We start from the raw sequence: 24,106 nt of genomic DNA, 5'->3' as shown, positions 1-24,106 counted from the left end.
TTTCTGCTGTGTCAAAGGTTAGTCTAGCACTGTATCTTCCTCCCTTCAAACTTTGTATCATGGTGTCTTTCAACCTAACCTTATTTACTGCACACCTTCCAGTCTCTTTTTTTTTCCTCCCATAGAGGGGAACCTCACAAAATGGAAGACTTTCGGTGTACTATTCCCATCATTCAAGTAATTTGACTTTTGTCTTTCTGAAGACAGTCAAATTCAGAGTTACAGTGGTGATTTGGGGTTTACCATGAATTAATTGTAAGCAGAATGCAAGGGTGTCTATTAAACATGCTTCCACTTGCTATAAAGCAGCTCAACTTTCACACTGAGGCCGTCACAATTTAAAGTTTTGGCCATGTATCCCAGCTGCCAAGTGGAACGTCACACGGTATGAATAATATATTATCAACTGGAGAGACATTTATATTTAAAGCTCCTCAGAGAGAAGTATCCATTGTGGACTTCATTAGCGGCTTTCTATAAGGTGATAGGGGATGAATATGCAGTATATAGTAGAGCTGTAACGACTAATTGATTAGTTGTTAGCTATTAAATAAATCGCCAAGTAATTTGATAGTTGACTAATCGGTTTGAGGAACTTTCTCAAGAAAAAATGTGAATAATTTTGGGTTTTTTTTACTCCACTTGACAGTAAACTGAATATCTTTTGACTGTAGGCAAAACAAAGCATGTGAGAACGTCATCTTGGGCTTTGGGAAACACTGATCGATTGATTTTATAGACCAAGCAACTAATCAATTAAAGGTCCAGTGTGTAGGATTTAGGGGGACATACTGGCAGAAATAGAATTTCATATAATGTGTTTTCTTTAGCAGATAATCACCTGTCAGTGACATCTGTCAGCTTTTGTTAACTTAAAAGCAGCTGTTTACGTCTACATAGGGAGTAGGTCCTAATCTACGGAGATTGCCACAATGCACCGTGATGTTCTACATTAGCCCAGAGTGGACAAACCAAACAATGCACTTTCGCGTTGGCCACTGTAGTTAGCAGCCCCTCACAACGAGTGTGTTGGGAAAACACAGATTTTTTCAACAAGAAACTGCTTATTCAGTTTTTACCGGTTTAAATCACCGGCTCTGTTTGCTTTGACGAGGAAGAGCCCCAGTTAAAATCTTCCTGAACATCTGGATCTTAAAGGATAACTTCTGCATTTTTCAACCAGGACACTATTTCCCTGTGTAAATCGATCAGAGAGACTAATGTGAACAACAGTTTTAGAAATTGTTCCAATACTGAGGGAGCCAGCAGCCACAGAACGAGCTGCAATGGAGGCACACTGGGCACTTAAACATTGTCAATGTATGTCTATTAAAAGCGGTTTATTTTTGACATCTCATGATATTTCAGAAAGCGACTTCAGCATAAGGAGGCAATAACAAAACTAAAATTAGAAACACTTACATTAATCAGTGCATTTAAGGGCATCATAAAGAACGTGGTGACAGAGACATGTGCTTGTTTTTCTTGAGAGGCCACTGTGTTTGAATAGTTATTTTATTGTGGATTTTTGTATTATATGTTACATTTTAAATGTGTTTTGATCGGCTGCTACCTCGGCCAGGTCTCTCTTGTGAAAGAGATTTTCAATCTCAATGGGTGTTCCTGGTTAAAAAAAGGTTAAATAAACAAACAGACCGGATCAAAGGAAAGGTAAAGAGACACTTCAGATACTTACAATAACAGCTGCTCTGTGGCAAAAATAACCACTTTTAATGGACATCTGGCTCCCTTAATACTGGAATCATTTAAAAAAAATGTTGTTCACATCAGTCTCTTTAATCAGTTTACACAGGCAAATAGGGTCCAAGTTGAAAAATACGATACCATACCATACCATATGCTTTATTGTAGCAGCCTGTCTTTGACAAGCCGAACAGCATAGGAGAAACACTTTTGTTTGTTACGTGAAAATGCTTAACTCAGGGTTTTAACCACCTTGTCCATTTGTGTTGGAGAGGAAGAGACCTCTGCTGATAATTCGGCCTTCGTTAAAAACCTTCTGAACAACGAATACTGATGGAATCCGAACTAGCAGTTCACATTTAGCACATGGGGGGAGTTCCAGCTGGATGCAATCTGCAGTCCTCACTGCTAGATGCCATTAAATCCTGCACACTGTTCCTTTAATCAAGAATCGGCAATGAACGATCCTAACAGTTGCAGCCCTACACATACAGATAGATATATGTTTATTGATTTATTTTAATATGTAGAGTATGCCCTCTAGATGCCTATTGGCTAGTTACAGTGAGGTGTGAGCCAGTCACAGATTCTGTTCTGCTCTATAAAGTGAAAAACAAAAAGTTTAGTCTGGGTCAAACTTTAAAAATGCCAGGACTGATTGGTGTTGAGTGTTTGTCTGTTGTATGCCCTGTTGTGTCTAGACAAATGACCAGTAAAGCTTCATTAGCAGCTCTACACTCTGGATAAATATGTCTAATCAGGCTTGGGCTCACAGCAGAGCTCTAATTGTTATGAAAGGTCTGGCACAGACGGCAGCGTCAGTATTTAGACAGGATCTGGGGTTATGTGGATTTTATAAAGTCACATTAAAAGCTATTGTGTGTTTGTGTGTGTTTACAGGCGGAGTTGGAGATTCAGCTGGCTCTGGAGCGTGAGGAGCAGGTCCAGCGCAGCACCATGCTGGAGCAGGAGAGACGAGACAGAGAGTTAGCCATGAGGATTGCTCAGAGCGAGGCAGAGCTCATCACTGAGGAGGGGCAGATGGACCCAAGCCTGCGCAGGTATTGTATATGTGACTGCAGTGCACAGTCAACAAGCAGTGTGCACAACAATTCAGGATAAACAAACTGTCAGCATGCGTGTGTAACTGCATTTCTCCTGTTGCTGTGTTTCCTCCCAGCGATGAGCCTTTTTCAGATCTTCCTATCTCCTCATCCTCAGCCAGAGCCATGTAAGATACCGGCACAGGTTTCTATAACTGCCTGTGTCCACGTGTACCTAACACCAATCATGATAATCAGTCACTCCTTCGCTGTCTGTCTCATTCTGTCGTAGTCAGAAATGTCTAAGCACCTTAAAATAGATACAGATTTATACCAGCATTGCAAAGCCGATTAAAAAATCCTTTGATTTCAGAAATCAGTCGTCAAATTGAGATGTCTGGTGTGGCACATCAAATCATACATGAGAGGTGGATCAGAATGTGCAGCATGTGATCGTTTTGTTTCGCTGATCTGAATGGGCTCTGCATGGGTCTGCCGTGGATGAAGCCTGTCTGTGTCCTTTGCAGTGCTGGTGCACAACACCATGGCTGTCTATGTGCTTCCCCTGATTCATACATTAGATTGTTATGAATCTGTAGGTGCCCATGTCTTCTGGATACATGTGTATTTATAAGAACATAACATAAGAAGTTTCATTGTCGGTCTGAACTCACTGTTCTGTTCCCCTAACTTAAAGGAAATCCTTACCCACGGAATGATCATTTACATAATCATTAAATGTATGAAGACAACTTTGTTTTTCCTCACATGCCTACACGGTGAATGAACTGAGAAAAGTCTCGATGAGCTGGGGTAAAAGGGGGCCACGTTGAGCAACAGCAAAACCTATATCAAAACATCTATTTAAAAACTGTCACTCAACTCGTGAATCATGTATCAGTTCAGGAAGGACCCAAATGCAGAGCAGCAGGCAAGTTGAAGGTTTAACAAAAAGCAAGCTGATAAAAAAACATCCAAAAAAAGGCAGGTAAGTGAAAATCCAAAAGAAAGAAGAACCAAAACTAAACTGAAAACCAACCAGGATAAAAAAATGAACTCGGGTAAAAATTCCAAACAGAACATAAGACATGAAGCAGGAAACTGAGGATGAACACAGACAAACTGACAAGGAACAAAAGGAACCACACAGGTATATATACACAGAAAACTAATCACAAGAACGAGACACAGCTGGAGTAGGAGGACACGGGCAAAAGGAGGGAAATGGGGATTGGCTGACAACAAGGGTGTGTTGGGGAACATAAGGGTGGAGCAAACAAGACTAGCAGAACAGGTGTGAAGGCAAGACTCTGGGAACAGGGAGGGACTAACGAGACAGGTGTGGCAGAAAACAGGCGGGAAAACACACAAAGACAGGAAGTAAAACCAGACACGACACATGAGAGAATCTACAAAATAAAACAGGAAACAGATTGAACATGACTGAATAACATGAAACCCCAGAACAAGGTCTGCAAGATACCAGAATATAAACAAAACCCCAGGATCATGACATCGTGAAGTATAAGCCAAGTGTAATTTATCCTGTCATATACTCAATGTTTCCCAAACACATGTATGCCCAGGCGTGTGGCCCGTCCGTGCATGGGACTTTTTATGTGTTTGACATAGTGAGGTTTTAGCAAAAATGCATGTGTTTGGGAAACAGTGAGCATACGACTGGATAAATGAAACTTGGATTACACTGCATGAGTTGTGTGAAAGTTTGTAAGCGGATGTTTTGATATAGTTTTGCTGTTGTTAAACGTGGACCCCTATGACTTCAATTCATCAAGAACAGTCCCTGTGTTTGGGTTCCTTGTTTACCGTGGCAGCATGTAAGAAAAACAAAGATTTCTTCAAGAATTTGACATGACACAGGGTAAATAAATTGAAATACAAATGATCATTTTGTGGTGAAGCATTCCTTTAAATCTCATTAATATCAGTGGCTTTAATTACCAGGTATTTAGAGTCTTAGCTACTAGTGAAGATAGCTGTTATTTCATATTTATTCCGATAACAACTCACAATATTTAAATGTTCTTACTACTGCGATAAAATATTGTGTTTATAATGTTACAGAATGGTTCTGTATTTAGTCTCATGTGTGTAAGGGCACCACAGGTAACAGGTTGTGTCCAGGAACATGGTGCATAGTGCTGTTCCCATGGTTTCCAACAGTTTAACGCACTTTGCACATGAGCTGTGTTTGAAGTCACTCCATGTTCACTCATTCACTGTTTCCTGTATAGTAGACGCTCAGTAGTGCAGTATGTAGTGAATAAGGAGAGATTTAAATACAGTGTATGATAGCTGCCCACATCATACTCCTGAACCTTGGTATCAATTTGACTCCACAGTGTCAGTGGGAGTGAATTTCCATAACCCCACTCTGTGTTATAGAGCCAGGAGAAGTTCTCTCAAATCCTGCATGGACTCTCATCTCTTACCTAGGTTCAGCGAGCACAAAATTTCATTTGATCTAATAGCCTGTAATCTTGTCAGCGTTGGCTCGGGCATCCAGGAGCCATGTTGCATGTCTCATACTATCCCTGTAAGTCAGCTGACCCCTGGAAACCAAAAGGAGATCTGATGCAAGAAAGAAGCTCCAAAGGTCACATGTGCACACCGCAGAGGTTAAGCACATGAAGCCATGCGTGCAGTAGAAGCATACACGCTGGCTGGCATCGCTGGCACAGAGGACCGCCTCAGCCATCCATTTCCTGTTCACCTACTGCCAAACAGCAAAGCCCTGGCCGTGGCCTCACTTCCACTCCGTCTTTCCTGGCTGCAGCGAAAGCAAAGTCACACGCTGGCACACGTCTCAGCCAGACTGACGATGATCCCGAATCATCTTTCCAGTCAGTATGAATTATGAACGGTAATGGTAATCTGGCTGATGATTCGTAGATCGCTAATCCTCTTCTTAGCAGCTACGCGGACTGTAAATAGAGGAGGTAAATCCTTCGCATTATTGAATTAGCAGCCTCAACTCAGCAGGGAAGCAGGAGACACGAGCTCAGACTTGCTGCAGCAGTCGTTTAAGTAGCTGAAACTCTGCAGCACCAGTTTGATTCATGTATTACAGTTTGGCATCATCATTCCTGAACAAAGAAATACCAGCAGATTGAAGCCTGCGTAGTTGTATCATTAGAGGAGCTTTGCATCATTTTAAGTGGAGTTGAAAGGCTGCATGGATATGGACAAACTTTGCTCTTTGGCTCCCCTGCTGCCCGGCCTCTAACGTGAGTTCAGTCGGCTGAGACAAAGAGGAGGGCTTGAAAGAAGCGGGGCATCTGTTTTCATTTCCCACCAAGGGCGGTGAACTTAATCAATCCTGCATCCTTTTAATATTCATGTGTTTTGTCTGCTGTTAAAATTCCACGAAACACAACACTAAAATTCCAGCGTAATGATCAAATGTTGCTCTTTTCGCTGTGTTGCCATGTTCTTTTAGACGCTGACACCTCCCTGATTGTAAAACTTAAATTTTATTCAGCGTCAAAAAAATAGAACCCTTAATCCGTGTTACTCCCACGCTGTCACACCCTCACCTGTCTTCACACTCACCTTCTTTTTCTTTTCTCCCCCTCTCTCTCTCACACACACCCACGTTCATCTGTTCCGTGCTACAGGGGTCCTCAAGTTCAGGCAACCAAAGCTGCTGCTGGTGTGAAAAAGTATGACCTCAGCAAGTGGAAGTATGCTGAGCTGCGAGATGTCATCAACACTTCCTGTGGTGAGAAATCCCGAACGAGTTCAGCATGATGCCGCCTTTATCAACTAAACAGTGTGTGTGTGTGTGTGTATGTGTGTGTGTGTGTGCAGCGAACCAGCCGTTCCAAGCAGATCAAGGCGGCAGAGCTTGTGATTCGACTATTTTCCCTCCTTCAATTTTATTTACAGTTTTCAGCCCCCACGTTAAATAATTCAGCAGCAGCTCATGTTTCGGCACTTTTGGTACCCAGAAACGTTTTTCATCCGCGCACTCTGTCATTTTTCTCCCCGTCATTTTTTTTTTTTTTTTTTTTTTTTGAATAGCCAAAGTGACTGCCGCTGCAGCTGTACAAAGTGTGCACACAAGATGAAAAAGGAGCGATGTGAGGATGTTCCCACAGCTGCTGCGGCTCATCAGCATGCGTTTTATTGGTGGGGAGAGGAAATTATCACCATTACTGCCCTTCCTAGTCATTCCCAGCCAACCCTCTCCTCAGTCAGCATGAATAGCAGATGCCTTTCTGCTTCCACACTTGTCGATGCCTTTTTAATTGCCACTGTATACAGTGCTCTGATCAGTGTTAGGGACTCTGATATTCCCTGTGGGATTCCAAGGACATCTGGCTAATTTGTGGAACCCATTTGCTTTGGTGGTGCTGGTGGTGATACCAAAAAGCCGTGTTTGAAGTCTAACTGATTATAGCCTTATGCTCACGAGAAGCACTGTTATGTTGTGAATGTTTTGTTTGTCATTGTAGGGAAGAAAACACAGTGCGAGACCCTACACTCCTCATTACACCGTTGTATTTTAAGCATAAATACATGTAGGTTATGTGCCAGACTATTTAAACCTGTAAACAGTCCAGCTTCATATTGACACAACAGGTGAAAACATACTTTTTTGGATTTTGGGCTATTTTGCTTCCATAACAAGACTTTGTGTGGAAAGAAAATGTCCAAAATACACATTTTAGTTCAGGTTTTTGTTCTGGAAATGTATGCAAAACATGCATATTTAATTATGTGTCTTGTTGTCTATTTTAAGAAAATTTCAGAAAGCTTGTAGAGTAAAAAAATAACTGTCTTAATATCAGTTAACAACTGGGAACGTTTCATACGGAGGCCCTCTGGGTATACATGGTAAAAAAAAACAACTCGATGTCAGGAATCGGGTCAGGAATGACCCAAATGCAGAGCAGGAGGCAGGTTGAAGGTTTAACAAAAAAAAGCATGCTTTATTGCCGATAAAGAAATCCTTGAAACAACACCGTGAGCACAGTCAAACTGACAAGGAACAAAGGGAAACACACAGGTATATATACACAGAAAACTAATCACAAGAACGAGACACAGCTGGAGTAGGAGGACACGGCATTGTCCTTGGCGAACAACAAGGGTGTGGTGGGGAACACCAGGATGGAGCAAACAAGACTAACACAAAACAGGTGTGAAGGGAACATGCTGGGAACAGGGAAGGACTAACGACACAGGTGTGACAGGAAACAGGTGGGAAAACACACAAAGACAGGAAGTAAAGCCAGCTATGAAACATGAGGAGAGAATCTATAAAATAAAACAGGAAACATAATAAACAGGAGTGAATAATATGAAACAAGGAAGAACACAAACAGAAAACCCCAAAAGGAAGTCCACAATATATCAGAATATTAACAAACCCCAGGATCATGACACTCAACATGCAAATCTGTGCTAATGGTTTTGGTTTTTGTAATTTGTCCTGTTGGATTTGTTTGTTTGATTTTTCTGGGTCCTGGGTCCTGTAGACGAGTGTGAACAACTGTCATTTAGCATTATGCTAATGTAACTCCCTAGGGATTAAATCTTTTATTTGTCTAATTTTGACAATATAACTTCCTTATGAGTATGATTATTGGTAGTTGTAATTGGTTTTGTTCAAAGATACTGAATTGTAATTTTATGGCTTATCCATGGACTGTGAAAATATTGGATGTAGCTTCCGTGACGTCACCCTTTGGTTTGTGTTTTGGAGCCAGAAGTTACCATATTTGAGCAAGAGGCTGGAGCGATAATTATGTGTAACTTTAAGCCTTGATAAAATGTAAATGGTTGAGTTATATAAAAAAAAATCGACCCCCGTACAGTCGTCATGAAGGGGAAAATTAGCTATAGAGACTAAAACCATTTTTTGTACCAGGCTGTAAACAGGTTTATTTCTGCTGTAAAGTTGAGCATTCAAACATGGGGGTCTTTTGGGATTGATTTGCTTTTGGAGCCAGCCTCAAGTGGCCATGTTAGGAACTGCAGTTTTTCAGCACTTCCACATTGGCTTCATTTTTCAGCCTTGGAAGTTGCTGCTTGGGCTTATCTTTGGTTTGGAAGATTAAGGTAATGGCTAACCACAGCTTAGTTTCATGGCGATATATAATTAGTTAAAAATGTTTCCATATTCACCTGTAGTGTCTTATTTTGTTGTCTAAAAATGTACGGAATTTTACTATACATACAGTATGTTAAGGCCATTTACTTAAAATTAGTTTTTTTTACTCATACTATGAGCCATAAATCTCCACTTTCCACTTTTATTCCTATTTATATTCTGAATGTTTTTACAAAGGTGTTTGTTCATATGTCATTCATAGCATGATTTATATAACATTTTACTCCAAAAAAAGGATGAAAAAAATATAAAAAGATATAAAAAGAGATATCCAAACTTCCCTCTCCAAAAACCTTTGACTCCTAAAATGTCAACTAAATAAAGAGGAACTTTGAACCTGGCTTTATTCAGTGTTCAGATTTCTGTTCTGGAATATTGTCCAAATAACCACATATTTAACTAAGTAATGCATAATTTGCATATTTAAACATAAAACGTCAGAAAACTTTTATAACAAAAAATAATTGTCTTCATGTAAGGACTCAACCTGAAACGTTTCATTATGATATCTGTTAAAAGTTATTCACCTGTAGTGTCTGCCCTTAAATAATACATTTTCTTCGGAACTATTTTTCAAGTATGTAATATCACATTTTACATGTCCAGACTTGGACTTGAAAACAAGTGACATATGTAGAGAAAGTCTCTTGAGAACAGTCAACATTTGAGCACTACTAACTGTTGTGGTGTTGTGTGGACAGACATTGAGCTGCTGGCGGCCTGCAGAGAGGAGTTCCACCGCCGTCTGAAGGTCTATCATGCATGGAAGTCCAAAAACAAGAAGCGCAACGATGACGGAAGTGATCAGAGGGCTCCTAAATCTGTCACAGACTACGGTTAGTCGAGATATTACTCCCTGTACTCCCTCTTTCTCTAAATTACTGTCATTTAATGCTTCACCTGTGGATATCAATACAAATCTGTATATCCACAAACACAGCACATGAATATTCCATCTATTTCACACATGCACACCCCGCCCCAGGCACATTAAGTTACAGGTGACAAGTGTTTAGTTTCTCCACTGTCGCCTCCCGCTGTCATTGGCAGAAAATAATGACCTGCACACAAATAAACCTGCCTGTGTTTCTTAACATTCAATTAGCCGATGAGACGGCGAGGCCTGAGAATGCAGCTGCCTTCTGTCTGCCTCTGTCAGAAATATTTGTTGTAATTAGCAAGTAACTGCCAGCCATGCCTTGTCAGGTTCAGTAGCTGCTGCCGTGACAGCTCGCTGCTTTGCTCATTTCATTCTCAGCTCAACCAAGCATGCTCTGCGCCACAAACACACATACACACAAATGTTATTTAGCTGCTTTAAAGCTTACCGGTGTTCTGCATTCCCCTCTTTTTCGTCTTTTAAAGAAATATTAAGTTTGATGGGGGAATGGGAACATTGGAGTCACTATTGCTTCTGCTTTCACTATATTTACTCGCCTCTCTCTTTTGATATGATAGCTCCTGAAAGCCGTACTGGCTGTGCTTTGTTTGCTTTATATTTGGATCCTGTTCTTGGCCTCTGCTGATGCAGCTTGGGTCTTATCAAGGTCATTTCATAAGAGGCTAAAAGCTGCTTTACCTGGTTTCTCCATGTGATATTTACTTGGACATTTTCTGGGTCCTTTTTTGGGCATTTCCTGGCTGGTTTTGAAAGCTTTATATTTTGTTTTCTGCCCCACTTAAAGGGACAGTTCACCTAGAAATCAAAAATACACATTTGTCCTCCTACCTGCAGTGCTATTTATCAGGCTACATTGTTCTGATGTGAGTTGCAGAGTGTTGGAGATATCAGCCGTAGAGATGTCCGCTTTCTCTCAAATATAATGGAACAAAATGGCGCTCAGCTTGTGGTGCTCAAAGTGCCAAAAAAAAACATTTGAAAAACTCAACAGCAATGTCTCTTTCCAGAAATCCTGACCCAGTTACTCAAGATAATCCACAGACCTTGTTGTGAGCAGTTTCATGTAGGAACTATTTTCTCTCTACCGAACTACATTTGCACACACAAGAAGGAAGTGCACGTCCACTGCTTGCTCACATAGCACCACTGAGCTAGCTAACGGTACAGCTCTGCTGAAGAGGACGCCATTGATGTTTGCATCTCCCTCTGTCACAAGCCAACACATACTCACTCCGACCTCGTCACATATCAATGTTTGGTCATGGACTTTCCATGTCCAGATACGACGTGCAAGGTACCCTGGTAGCGTTGGTTGTTGGCGTTCTGGGACACCGTGTCAAGTTCTGCCTGTTACATGCATTGTCTTCTTAAATGTAACGTCTCTTTCAGGATAAACGTACTACGTCAGTACAGCACCGCCAACTGACTTTTTTTCTTTCAACAACAATGCCTGTGGTTTGGTTTAGGCAAAAAAAAAAAAAAGCACGTGATTGGGTTTCGAAAAAGAACAGGGTCTGGCTTTATAATCTTACGGGACTTGAATACCACTCTCCTGGGTGAAGGTTGGTGTTTGTTTGACCCATCCACCACCCCTCCCACCTACCTACCCCATTCGGACTTTTGCTGCCTAAACTTGCGGTCTTGTCCCGCCATGTTTCCCTCTGACGCTGCTGGGCACTGTTAAACTAGAACAGCAATTGGCAATGCATCATGTCGACGTTAAAAGACGCCTTTGTTGGTTGGTGTCTGACTCCGCAAGTCACTGCCCAAGTGCCGGATTTCAATGACTTCGGAGTGAGACCAGGTTGCACGAGCACAAGCCTCTTGTCCTTGAGTAGATGCACGCCTCTTTCTGCACAGTGATACGATTGGTGGGTGTAGTTTGGTAGAAAGAAAATAGTTCCTACATGAAACTGCTCACAACAAGGACTGTGGATTATCTTGAGTAACAAGGTCATGATTTCTGGAAAGAGACATTGCTGTTGAGTTTTTCAAATGTATTTTTTGGCACTTTGAGCTCCACAAGCTGAGTGCCATCTAGTTCCATTATGTCCGAGAGAAAGCAGACATCTCTGTGGCTGACTCCAACACTCAACAACTCACACCACAACAATCTAGACTAATAAATAGCACTACAGGTAAGAGGAAAAAGATGTGTTTTGGATTTTAATGGTAAATTGTCTCTTTAACTTGTTCTCTGCTGTTAGCAAAACATGAGCATTATAACGTCATAATAGACCAATTGACAGATGCTTTCTTCTGTCTGCTCTGGAGATGAACAACAATCTCCGTTTTTAAAACAAATCTAATCTTGTAATGATCGCACTCCCTCTGCAGCTGAACAGAACCCAGCTCCTCCGATGACGGCCCAGCATCAGGAAGTGGCCATGAACCGCCAGCAGCGATATTTCCGCATTCCTTTCATCCGGCCTGCGGACCAGTACAAAGACCCGCAGAATAAAAAGAAGGGCTGGTGGTACGCCCACTTCGACGGGCCCTGGATAGCCAGACAGATGGAGCTGCACCCAGACAAACGACCCATTGTGCTGGTCGCAGGTGAGTCGGCAGCTTTTGGTTTTTGTCATATTGTAATGATTATTCAGTTAATCTTTTAGTCAGATGGTTCTTGGCCTTAATCATCTTTCGAGGGTTCCCAATCTTCAGGGACTCATGGTTTAGTCTTTAGTTTTGTCAGAAAAGTGTAAAAAAAAAAAAGATGGCAATGGAAGACTCAAGTGCAAAAGTACCTACCTATGTGTCCTTTCAGTAAACCTCTGTCCTCATTCGTCCAACACTCAGGTAAAGACGACATGGAGATGTGCGAGCTGAGTCTGGAGGAGACCGGTCTGACCAGGAAGAGGGGGGCGGAGATCCTGCCCAGGCAGTTTGAAGAAATCTGGGAACGCTGCGACGGAATCCAGTACCTCAAGAAAGCCATTGAGAACAAGCAGGCCCGCCCCACGTACGCCACCGCCATGCTTCAGAGTCTCCTCAAGTGAACCACAGCAGCGAGATAAGCATCCTCGAGCATGGAATACACAAGACTCAAGAACATAAACGTACACGTTCAAGGGCAGCGCGGTGTGCCTGCTGTTTGTAGGAGGAAAAGGAAGTAACCAGAGAACGATGCTCGTAGGCACTCAGTTTCATCTCATTTTAAACACCACTTTTTATATCTTTATTTTGCAGTGTAACACCTGATTGGTGTAGCGTTTGTCAGCATTTGTCTTCTTCTGTATCTGTGCTTGAATAGAGTATCCCACTGAGAGGCCTTAAACTGCAATAATAAACTGCACTACACCCAGGAAGTCTTAATTGGTGCGTAGCTTATCTAGCTATTAACCTGAAACCTTAATGGTCTGCAATAAATTAGACTGTGACACATGCTTTTAATAGTGTCTAATTATCTTTGTCTTTTAAGTAAAGCTTTATGGTCATGTGGATAATAAGGCTTTAAGTACTGTTCTTCATCTACACTTGATTTGATTAGTAAGAATGAAAGTTTTCACACTCATGCAGCTTCAAAGGGACGATAAGAAAACACTTCTCTGTGTCGGTTTTGCTGGAAAACAACTTAAATCATAAATGAGTATCATACACCTAAAAGAAAGTGAACAAATTATATTTATACACATATTTCTGTTGTTATATTACGCTCTATTTCAAGTATAGAACTTCAGATTTCTTTTTCAGTCCTCCATCTGCTTCACTTTTGACAAAATAAAGCAACAAATTCAACATTTTCACAACTTTTTCACTTCATATAGTCACAGAATGTATTTTTTAATCCATTTAAAGAAGTGCTGGGTTTATTACCGTCTTAGTTTTGTCTTTTTATCCATCCATTATTTTCCTGCTGCGTGTACAACTCCTTAAAAAGGGATTTTTTTTTGTATTGTTGTTTATTTGTTATGTAAGAGGGAAATGTAGACATTAGTTTTCATGTTTGCAGTTTCGTGGGTTTGGGGTTGTTTTACAGACAATAATGTAATGTGTGTGTGTGTGTTGTGTGTTCATGTATTGTTTTATTAAGCTGATTACTTGACTGTTGTTAGACGTGTTGGTTAGATCAGGAACATCTCGTCGGACGATCATGCAATATCTTTATTTAGGCTCACACTTATTAACCGTTCAGTTTCATTGCTCCCTGTTGGCTCTGGTTGTATGTCGGCCTTTGCACTGGAACACTGTAGACAATAAATGTATGCCCCCATCCTCCTCCTGGTGCTGTTTCTTGCTGAGTTACTGTAAATAGCTGATGAGTGAGAGTGAGTTATTGCAGCGGGCCGTGTTCTGTAAATGGATCTGACATCCTGACGGTAACAGCAGCTAACGAGATTAGTGTGTAGATTAATTAAACAGCAGAAGCTAATATGCAGCTGATGTCGTCACTGAGCTGAGGCTTCGCTACCATTAAGTGATCAAGTGGATTAAAACTGACTTCAGGTTCTCTTTGTCGATGTGTTCTAGATGCTTTCTGCTTTTGTGGCAAATTAACAGTGACGAGTATGAAAAAATTAATGACCCATAAGCAGACCTTGAGTTGACTGCGAACATGTTTTGAAGTTAGGAGCCTCTTCAGTGCACAGTTTAACATTGTTAAGTATTTTTTAGTTATTCCTCTGAACTTACAGTAACAATCAGTAAGTTGATATGTCCTTGATTTGAATGAAAACACTGCATGTACTTTCATCTCACAAAGTTGGCTGACGTCAGCCTGCAAAGTGGAAATAGAAATAGAGAAGTTTTTTCTTTAACTTATCATTATGAAGTAAATGATTGCACAATGTGATGGCTACAGAATAATAATAGATAAACCATCTGCGTTTAGTTTGGTTCCCTATAAGCCTGCTTTCAATATGCAATTCCATCTCCTAGGAAAATGAAGGTAAGATTTACGGCACACAGGACGTGCTTCCAACCATTATGCAACAAAAGCAAGTAGAGGAAAGCGTTTTTGTTTTCTCCAGTAGCTATCAGTAGCTACATAAAGGGGTAAAAGGGGAAACCTTTCTAGGGCCAAGCCACTGGAGGGCCCCATGGAGGCCAGCAATAATCATGTTCACCTTAAAATACAAGCATTGATAACCAATTTATAAGGCACACCTGTATTTATATCTGTGCACAATAGCTTCTATGACTTGTTATCACTCTTATCACAACATAAGACGATAGCAATGAGACAGGTAGCTTTACTGTCTACTTTTTTTCTGTTTTCTTTTTTAGTGGTAGGTCGTTTTTGCTGGTGCTTTGTTGTAATTTGCTCCGTACAATAAAGTGATTCAATCTCCCGCTCACGCCTTTCTCCTTGTAATTGTTATCATCCCTCACACTGGCTGCCGATCAGGGCTTTTGATGTGTCAAACATTTATATTTTCCACGCGTGAATGGTGACAAATAGGTTCCCCGTGAAGGATTTTTTTTTTCATTAAATTAAATTAAATTACATTTTTAGCTAGATTTTGCATCTTTATTAGGAAGTGCGTACAGACAATATACTGATAAAGTCAATTAAAAAAGTATTCGTAACTTAATGTATAGGCCCAGCTGAATATTTGTTACAAGCCAGCTCTTAGGCTGCAGCAATTCCTGCTAAGGAAGCTAGTTCCCAGCCAGACTGAAAAGAAAAGAACTAAAGCCAGAAAGCTAACATTACAGCTAATATTACGAGCCAAGAGGTAGGTTGATATAAGTCAGTGGTTCTCAAATGGTGTGATGCAGCACACTGGTGTGCCATGATGCCGATTCAGGTGTGCCCTGGGATTTTGTGATGACCGCACATTATTATTGCAATATTACCTGAGCCTATACAAAAAATATGAATTAATTTTTAATTGACTGTATCAGTATGTTGTGTGCACACATTTCACATGAAAGGGGCAAGCTCTAGCCAAAAGTGGGATTTAATTTAATCTAAATTAATTAATTTCACTTTAATTTAAAAAACCTTCATGGGGAACCTATTCGTCACGGTTCACATGTGGGAATTATAAATGTGTGACACATCAAAAGCCCTGATTTGCAGCCAGTGTGAGGGATGATAATTACGAGGAGAGAGCTGTGAGTGGGACAATGGATCACTTCATTAAACGGAGCAAATTACGACAAAGCACCAGCAAAGACAACCTACCATCGAAAGAAAACAAAACTGTCAGTAGACAGTATCACCAAAGCAGCCTGTCTTCTTTTTTTATTATTTTTATTGTCTAATGCTGTGATAAGAGTGATAACACTGTTACAGAAGCTATTGTGCACAGATATAAATGCACGTGTGCCTTGAGATTTTGGCTTGCCCTTTGGCACATTCACAGGACCTTCTCAGGGTCACTGCCATATGTGGACAGAACTGCTGGTAGCTGTCACCAGTAACCAAAGAGTATCAATGCACGTTCTTTGCAGATACCATCCTCAGTAGCAAAGCTGGCGCCCGGTGGAACAATTTATGTAGCTGTAGAAAATTAAATGCAGAGTGTCCTGTGTTGTTGGTAGCTGCTCTGCTCTGACGAAAACGTTAAGTGCTCCGGTAGCGGCAACAACAAACCAAAAAAAACATCACATTTTTATGCAAAAAGCATTTTATTCTTGCAAAATGTGTAAAAAATCCAAATCTCAAAACACACGATTAGTGGGAAGAGTTGTTTTGAACAGGACCAAGTGATAAATACAGCTCAGCAGGTGATGACTCTACAGACAATATGTCATGACCCAACAGCTTATACATTCATTCTCTTTTTGGGACACAACACGGGTATGGTATATATACAAGTATAACATTACAATATACAACATATTACAGTCTAAAGATACCACAATGTGTATCAGTTTGTAAATAATAAATACCTCATTGTGAGGAAAGAACAACCTTTGCCAAGGGTATACAGGAAATGTTCCTACCATTCAATATATAGAATAAATATTAGGTTCCACGTTCAGACAACCTAAGTCCACCTTACATCCATAGCTCTCTGTCTAACAAGACAATTTGATCACTATGAACACTTAATCTCAACACTTATAACACCATGTGACTGGTCTACCGTACCTGCGTCTGTACCACAGCATCCCATAAACAGTTAAACAGCATCTTCTGTCTCTGCTACCTCGTGTTTCGCACCATCTCCCTGTGTCGGCTGCTCCTCACACGAACGAGGTGCCATCAAAGGACTGTTACTTCAAAACATTCGTTATCTGATGCCCTCAGAAGGCAGCATGCTCTGTATTCATTTGGCGGTCGCCACGTCTAGATGAGACAAAGAGGGAGGATGAAAAATAGCTTCAGGGGGAATTATACAATACATGACAGAATACCCTTGTAACTATATCTACAAGATATTTGCTTTGTATGAATCAATTTACCTAAACTCAAGACAGACTATTTTTCATCAACACTGAGACTTCTCGACATAAAAATCATCCCAAGGTTAATAATTGATCATTTTCCCATCTCTATTTGTTAGATCATGTTAAAACTATCTAGCTCAAACAGTCAACAGTGATTTGGTTTGTGAGAACGTGAGAAATCAGCAATGGCTACGACACGCTCAGGTGTTTTACCTTTGCACACATCATAGAGCTGTAAGACATTTGATGTAAAGGTTACTGTTATTGAATATCAGGAACACTTCAAAGTGAATTTTAAAAGTACGAGGCCTCTGAAGACACCTTTTATGTGGCTGTCCAATCAGTGTCCACGGTGAAGTAGTCAAGTGAAGTAATAAATTCCTCAGTGTGTGATGTATTGACAGAGAAAGCTGCAAAATCTGCTCTTCCTGCATTCAGCGCCGCCATTTGACACCCCCAGGTAGCCAGGGAACACGCCCCAGATGCCACTCGAAAACAGGAGTTCCTTGTTCTCTTTGCCTGTATAATCAAACTACTGCAGAGTATGTTATGGACGAGGATACGTTTTGTAGTGTTTTGGCTGACTCAGATACTCAGCCGAACTTATTTGAACCAGAGTACACGCCAGAAGTAATCCAATGGAGAGCAGCCAGGACTGCAGCTGCCATGCAAGAGGATATGACCAGCGGGAACCCTCCAGAACCTGAGCTGCGGAGAGCAAACACCGACTGGTGTTGCGGTTGCTCAAATTGCCCTCTGATGCAAAAAGAAACTAAATCATTCTGCTGCAATGAATTGGCAGTGTTGTTGGGTGCTGTCACCAACACCGGGAGAGCCTGTGTGTGTGTGTTACTATGCAGGAAAGTTTTACTTCTCACTTGGACATGGGCGGGCTGGAGATATTCTTCAGGATCCAGACGACAAACTGGACAAGACAACCAAGACCAGCAGGGTGGACAGGACAGATGACTATTGAGTGAGTGTTTATGATACCTATCACTACTGTGAGTTAAGTTGGGCTTTTATTGTGAAGGGTTAAAACTGAAAAAGTAAAGTGGTAATGTGCTGCCCTGGACAATGTGAAAATAAAAAAAGCATGTTGCCGTCTTTGTTCAAGCTGGTTCAGGCTACAGGAGCCCCTGTGTTTTATATTGTTACCTTTTACACCTCAGCTACACTATGTTTTGTCCAACAAAGTAATAACTATAGGTGTGGAAAATCCAAGCATCCCTCTACCTGTCTCCATCTACCTGCATTAAAAATCCCCAACCACTCCTACTTGCCTCTCTCTTCCTGAATGGGCGGAGCACAAGGTCTATATGTAGCAACAGCTCACAGGTAGCGGCCCTTTTTCTCTGGAGAACAGAGGAGCATGTGGACCAGCCTTATCCTTTGAATTGTCTAACTGTGCGTTCCAGTCCCCACACTACCATACTATATAGTATGACAGATTAAGATTTAGTATGTCCCAATACATCGTATGTCAAATGCAGTGTGCCAAAAATACCAGGATGTTCTACTACATCCAGTCACAGTGAATAAGCCAGCGTGCTTTTTGGCTATTCTGACCCACAATCTTCTGGACCGCAGACGATACATCACATCGACTGAGCCGCAAACAGATGACAGCTTAGCAGCTCGCTGACAGCTGATTGACAGCTGTCAGAAGTCGCAGTGATGGATGACAGCGCATTCAGGTGACTGATGACCAGTCGATTAATAATGAACGGAATATTAACTGTCTAATTGAATAAAATAATCACAAATATAACCAACAAAAGGGCACAAGTATTAATGTATAGCCTATGTAATTCAACTATCCTGAATATAATATATTAGAATCTACAATGTATGCAGTTATAACATTGCAAAAAACACAATCAGAGCTGTCCGGGTTGATCTCCGTCTCTGGCATTTTGAACAAATGGCATTTTGTTTTATCTCTACGGTAACAGATAGATGTGCAAGAGGGTCAAAGTTCAAGGCGTAAAGTTATGAGACAGCAGTATGTCCTGATTATGCAACAGTACATACTTTTAAAGGGCAGCTGCAGTACATACTCAAAGTAAAAAGTATGCGATTCTGAACGCACCCTGAGTATATGAAATACAAAGCAGCTCAAACTGCCTCAAAATAAGACTGACAGGGAACAGGAACACCACTGAGTTGATGAAGTCCTCGAACCAGAGTTTTCTAAATTCCTAAATATTCCTCAATGGGCTAGCAGCTCCCGTGCAATGCATACTTATACGCACTGCCGGCACGACTCATGAGTAGTCGTGAGAAGGAGAACACAGCTTTCTAGGTCAATATGGCACACATGTCAGAATTTATTGCTTTAATTAACAACATTTATCATCAACACTGATTGGACATCCACACAAAAGGTGGTGAGTTTCACTTTAAGTGAGTTTAAGTTTCCCTTGAACTTTTGCGGTACAAGTGTATCTTTGTGTCTTTAACTTTACAAAATCAGACGTTACCCTGCGGTCCTCACCTCATTGTGTGGTATACAGTGATGGAAGTCAACCATTTCTGAGACTAACTTTTCTGATCTTGTTGTGTAGAGTTGTCTGGGGATCTGTGGAGACAGAGCAGACAGTGTTTACAGTGTGCTTCATTAATATATTATAGAACCAGAGGCATCGTGAACAAAAGCAGGTAGTATAACCGATATAAGGAGCTGCCAGGAAGAAAGATCTACCACAGGAGATTATACCTACAGCTGCTACTGCAGAACTCTGAGTTAACATGATACACCTTTGTTAGATTTGGCACAAAACATCTTTAAAGTTGGGGATGGTGTGTAAAAAATGTGTTTTATTGTGTGGATCAAGGCTTCTGAGCAACTACTGAAGGCACCCAAGGACCTTGATCTGTGTTTATTACCATTAAAGCCACACTAGACAGTGTTTAAGTCACACTAAAGGATTCATCAGACAGTTTGTGAAGCGTATGAGCGAGGGAAACAAGCCAATTATCTGCAGACAGTTTGTTAGAGTGTATTAGTTTACTGTAGTCGCAGGTTTGAGGTTAGTAGCTTAGTCGTTTGTGCACATACAGCACAGTGTACCTCAATACTCAGATGTATGTTTTCAATTGAGGCAAAATGTTCCTGTTCAGACTGCTGGGATTGGGAAGAAGCAGAACTTGACGGATATGGCAATGTGGACACTTGAGTTAAGACACCGTCATCGTTCTCAAATACGGGGTTCTCCCTCAAAGTATTCTCAAAGGCATAGGGAGCAAGGGTGTGCCTACAATGTAAAGGAGATGAGGCACAAACCAAACATCACAAATCACTGCAAAAGCAACACCCTGAAACAAAAGCAGTTTAAATATGAAGAATAAAAAGGACTGGTACTTACACCAAAGTTACAGCCTTTCTGGTCTTTATACATTTCTTGTTAATGAATATCAAGATGCCGATGATGGCACAAACAAAGCAGAGACTTCCCACAAGGCAGGTTATAATTAACGGAGGGTCTACTGGCATTGACACCAGCTCGTTGCAGCGTTCTCCGTGGTAGTGCCAGTATTTACCTACAGGACATCTGAAAGAGAACATATATAGGTTAGAGAGAAGAAGACACAATCAAATGAAACCAAACAAATTACCACTTATCCATCCGATCATTATCTGTAACCACTTATCCTATCCAGGGTCACAGAGGGGAGTTGGACACTATCCCAGCTGAAATTGGCCGAGAGGTGGGGTACACCCTGGACAGGTCGCCAGACTATCACAGGGCTGACACATAGAGACAGACAACCATTCATGCTTACATTCACACCTACGGACAATTTAGAGTCACCAATTAACCTGCATGTCTTTGGACTGTGGGAGGAACCTGGAGAAAACCCACTCTGACAATAAACACAAATATAGCCCCCCTTCTGAAAAAGCCCAGCCTGCTCTGATTAGTCAGAGTTTCAAGGTCTTATCTTCATTCTTGTTGTGTCTGCACCATCACTGCAGCAAGAGAATTACTGTCACAACACTGTAGCAACACCTTCGACACTTTGTACCTTTATAGTTGTATAGTTGTGAAATACGGACTGTTTGCACTTTCCAGTAGACTGAGCATTTTGATACTTTGACAGTATTTACATAGCACCTGTACATTTAAAAAGACATGGAATTCTGACTTTATAATATGGGACCTTTAATTCTTGTTGGTGTATTCAACATAGAGCCTGCTGCTAAACACCAATAGTGAGAAAATAATAGATGGTGATAATCCTCTCCACAGCAGTGATACTTGCTTGACGTTTATCTTCTGGGTGTGATAAAATGCTTAGAATACAATCTTTTTCAGCAGTCAACTTCCAAAACTAGAATGTACTTGACTGCTTCACTAAGAAAGGGTTTTCACTACAGTCCCTGCTTGTGCATTCAACTGTCTTACAACAAAATAAAAACTGCTGCAGCAGTGAAATGAATGAAAAATAATGGCTGCCAAACACAAAGAATGTGTAAAGGCTTAAGGTGTGTTAATGTTTTGCAGTGATGCACAGTCTAGCACATTCTCTAGTTAAAAATGCAAGAACTTCAAACAAGTTAAGGTCATGCCTCTTGTGCTTTCTTTGATTCGTCAGCTTGTGCATACCTGCAGGTGGCTCCATGCCCCGGGATTATCTCACACAGGCCTCCATTCATGCAATAGTCCGGCTGCAGAGCGCAGGTGCTCTGACACGGCAGGCCGTCCACCGTGCTGTAGCCTGGATCACACAGACACTCCGCCTCATCGGTCCAACTGTTCACCACGCAGCGTGAAAACTCGTTGCAAGCCAGGAACTTACAGGGGTCTGCTTGGTCAGCTGAACCCAACAGAGAGGAGAGAGGAGGGGGAAAGAAGAAGAGGAGGAGGAGGAGGAGGAGGAATGGGAAGAGAGGTGTGGATAGAGACCAGAGAGAGGTGATAGCTTATTAGCATTAAAGTGGTGTCCACCTGTCACTCACTGATGCAGAGGGGATATTAAAGGGCATTTTGATTGATGTGAATTATGGTGTCTGCTTTCACTAAGGTGTGTTTAATGAGGTCACATACAGTCGTGAACTCTTCCAAGCATCACATTTAAACTGCACATCACCTACAGACTGAAAAAGACAGCAGAATGGGGACGTGTGGCGCTCTGACCTTGTAGCATGAATAAACATCACTGCAAGAACAGATTCTTTTTTTCTGCATGAGGCGTCCGCATCCTGTAATCACACAGGACAAGACGGTACGCACAAGGAAGGACATCTCACCTGGCTCCACTTCCAAGGAGCGACTGTCAATCTCGATGTCGAGCCGTTTAGACGCGGCGTTGCAGAAGTCCTCGAGCACACAGTGAACGGCCTCAGTGACATTATAAGGTACCGGTTTGTCCAGTTTCATCCTGCTGTTCACCACAACGCTGCCGTTTCTGAAGTTGAGAATTTCCAGCTGCTTGAATCCGGTTAAATTGGATTGTAGATATGGCAGAAGCTTAGGGAAAGGAAAAGGAAAGCAAATTAATATTTTTCTAATTTAAAATGTTTATGCAACTACTTTCAGAGGATGTACTGAACGTCCTCATTTAAAATGTCAATTTTCTGTGTAGTTAGTGATCAGTGAGTGAACATGATGCTCCTGGAAAGCCACACTCAAGCAAGATTTCATCTTACAAGGTAAAAAAGGGAACTGTTCTCAATCTCACAAGGACAAAGATTCCCCCTCGAATATTTAGGTTAATGAAATGATGTCAGATTCATGCTGGTGTCAAGTCTCAGTAAAGATCTGAGTCCCCCCGAGAAGGAGACCAGGGCGGCAGAGACCACCTTTACCTGTGGTTTTACTTCCACAACGACAGGACTAAGGTTGTCGTCGCACGGCTGATTTTGAATTATTCAGGTCACATTTTACAGTGTGAATGCTATGAATAGTTCATAATTAAATTTTGATGCAAGCATGAAATCCTGCCATTACTGCACAGACTGTGTAATTAGATGTAGAACAAAATTAGGGTTAGCTCTATAAGCATTAGTATAAGAACACAGAACGTGCTATTTCTAGTTGAGGAAGAGCCCGGGAACACATGAAAAGACTCGCATGGCATCAAAGCTATCGCATGTCCAAAATAAATCTATAATATATGCTGTTTAATGAAAGCTTTTATCTCAAGTGCCTAACAGTAACATATGCATGCTATAGAGTGCTGCAGGGATGATGCTTTTTTGTAGGCCGACAGGGAAGCTGGCGATGTCCTGGTTCCTTAGTTAGAAAGCCAATGGTGTTATTCCATCTGATTTTGAAATACTGCAGTAAACAAACAAATGTTTTATTCAGCATGATAATCTTCACAAATAAGCACCACTTTTATGATTTATAGATAGTTTGAAGCATATGCAATCCCAAGAGGTAAAAAGCTAACATTAGGCTTTAAACAAACTACACCACTGTTGCCTGACTTAATGTCGACACCACAAGGCTGTAAAGCTGTGTTCTGCATGATGACGTTCTGTAGTCTCATTTAGCCACTTTTTAAAACACCTAATAGCTTCAAAATTCACAATAGGGGCATTTACTTATGTATTTATGTCTTAAAACGAAATATAAAGGTCTCTTAAGCTTGTGTTTACAGACCTATTTCAGGCAGATAACCAAAAACCCATTCGAAAAACCTATCGTCTTCAATACGAGGGAACTGGAAGTGACAAAATGCTAACTAATTTCCACATTTTAGGACTCATTCCTGCAGCACTCTATATTGTCTGGTCAAGTATCTCTGTATAATCCCACCAACACTGCCCTACAAAACCAAAACACAGCAACTCAATCGCTAATATCAACTAGAATCTTTGACTTTATGACATCTCTTCAATCATATATCAATTATTCTGGCTTTAGCTAAGGCTAGCTGGTGACGTAGCCTTGGCTAAAGCTAATTTAACCAATTTAGCCTGCCTGTTTGCTGTAATTTAAACAACATTTTGAGTTTGTTATACCACAT

General features: G+C 41.2%; 2 protein-coding genes across 4 annotated transcripts in view; one reads left to right on the top strand and one right to left on the bottom strand.

Annotated features, from left to right (window-relative positions):
* myo6b (myosin VIb) overlaps positions 1-14,318 on the top strand; it is a 61,070-nt gene extending 46,752 nt beyond the window's left edge. Inside the window, exons 28-33 of one of the 2 annotated variants that reach the window (XM_050062604.1) lie at positions 2,605-2,765; positions 2,885-2,935; positions 6,386-6,489; positions 9,588-9,722; positions 12,125-12,343; positions 12,587-14,318. In XM_050062604.1, coding sequence (XP_049918561.1) covers positions 2,605-2,765; positions 2,885-2,935; positions 6,386-6,489; positions 9,588-9,722; positions 12,125-12,343; positions 12,587-12,786 — 870 coding nt within the window. In that variant the 3' untranslated portion in view covers positions 12,787-14,318. The remainder of the gene's footprint in view (positions 1-2,604; positions 2,766-2,884; positions 2,936-6,385; positions 6,490-9,587; positions 9,723-12,124; positions 12,344-12,586) is intronic. The other variant, XM_050062605.1, reaches the window with a different exon arrangement.
* A 2,088-nt stretch (positions 14,319-16,406) lies between these two features.
* Positions 16,407-24,106, bottom strand: part of impg1b (interphotoreceptor matrix proteoglycan 1b) — a 33,481-nt gene continuing 25,781 nt past the window's right edge. Inside the window, exons 12-16 of one of the 2 annotated variants that reach the window (XM_050061901.1) lie at positions 22,383-22,602; positions 21,739-21,949; positions 20,497-20,682; positions 19,626-19,709; positions 16,407-17,027 (exon numbers count right to left, since the gene is read on the bottom strand). In XM_050061901.1, coding sequence (XP_049917858.1) covers positions 19,670-19,709; positions 20,497-20,682; positions 21,739-21,949; positions 22,383-22,602 — 657 coding nt within the window. In that variant the 3' untranslated portion in view covers positions 16,407-17,027; positions 19,626-19,669. The remainder of the gene's footprint in view (positions 17,028-19,625; positions 19,710-20,496; positions 20,683-21,738; positions 21,950-22,382; positions 22,603-24,106) is intronic. The other variant, XM_050061902.1, reaches the window with a different exon arrangement.

This window comes from Epinephelus moara, chromosome 14 (assembly GCF_006386435.1).
Source record: "Epinephelus moara isolate mb chromosome 14, YSFRI_EMoa_1.0, whole genome shotgun sequence".
NCBI classification, from domain to species: Eukaryota; Metazoa; Chordata; class Actinopteri; order Perciformes; family Serranidae; genus Epinephelus; species Epinephelus moara.
Note: the sequence above shows the minus strand (reverse complement) of the source record. Positions and strands in the feature narration are given on the sequence as shown.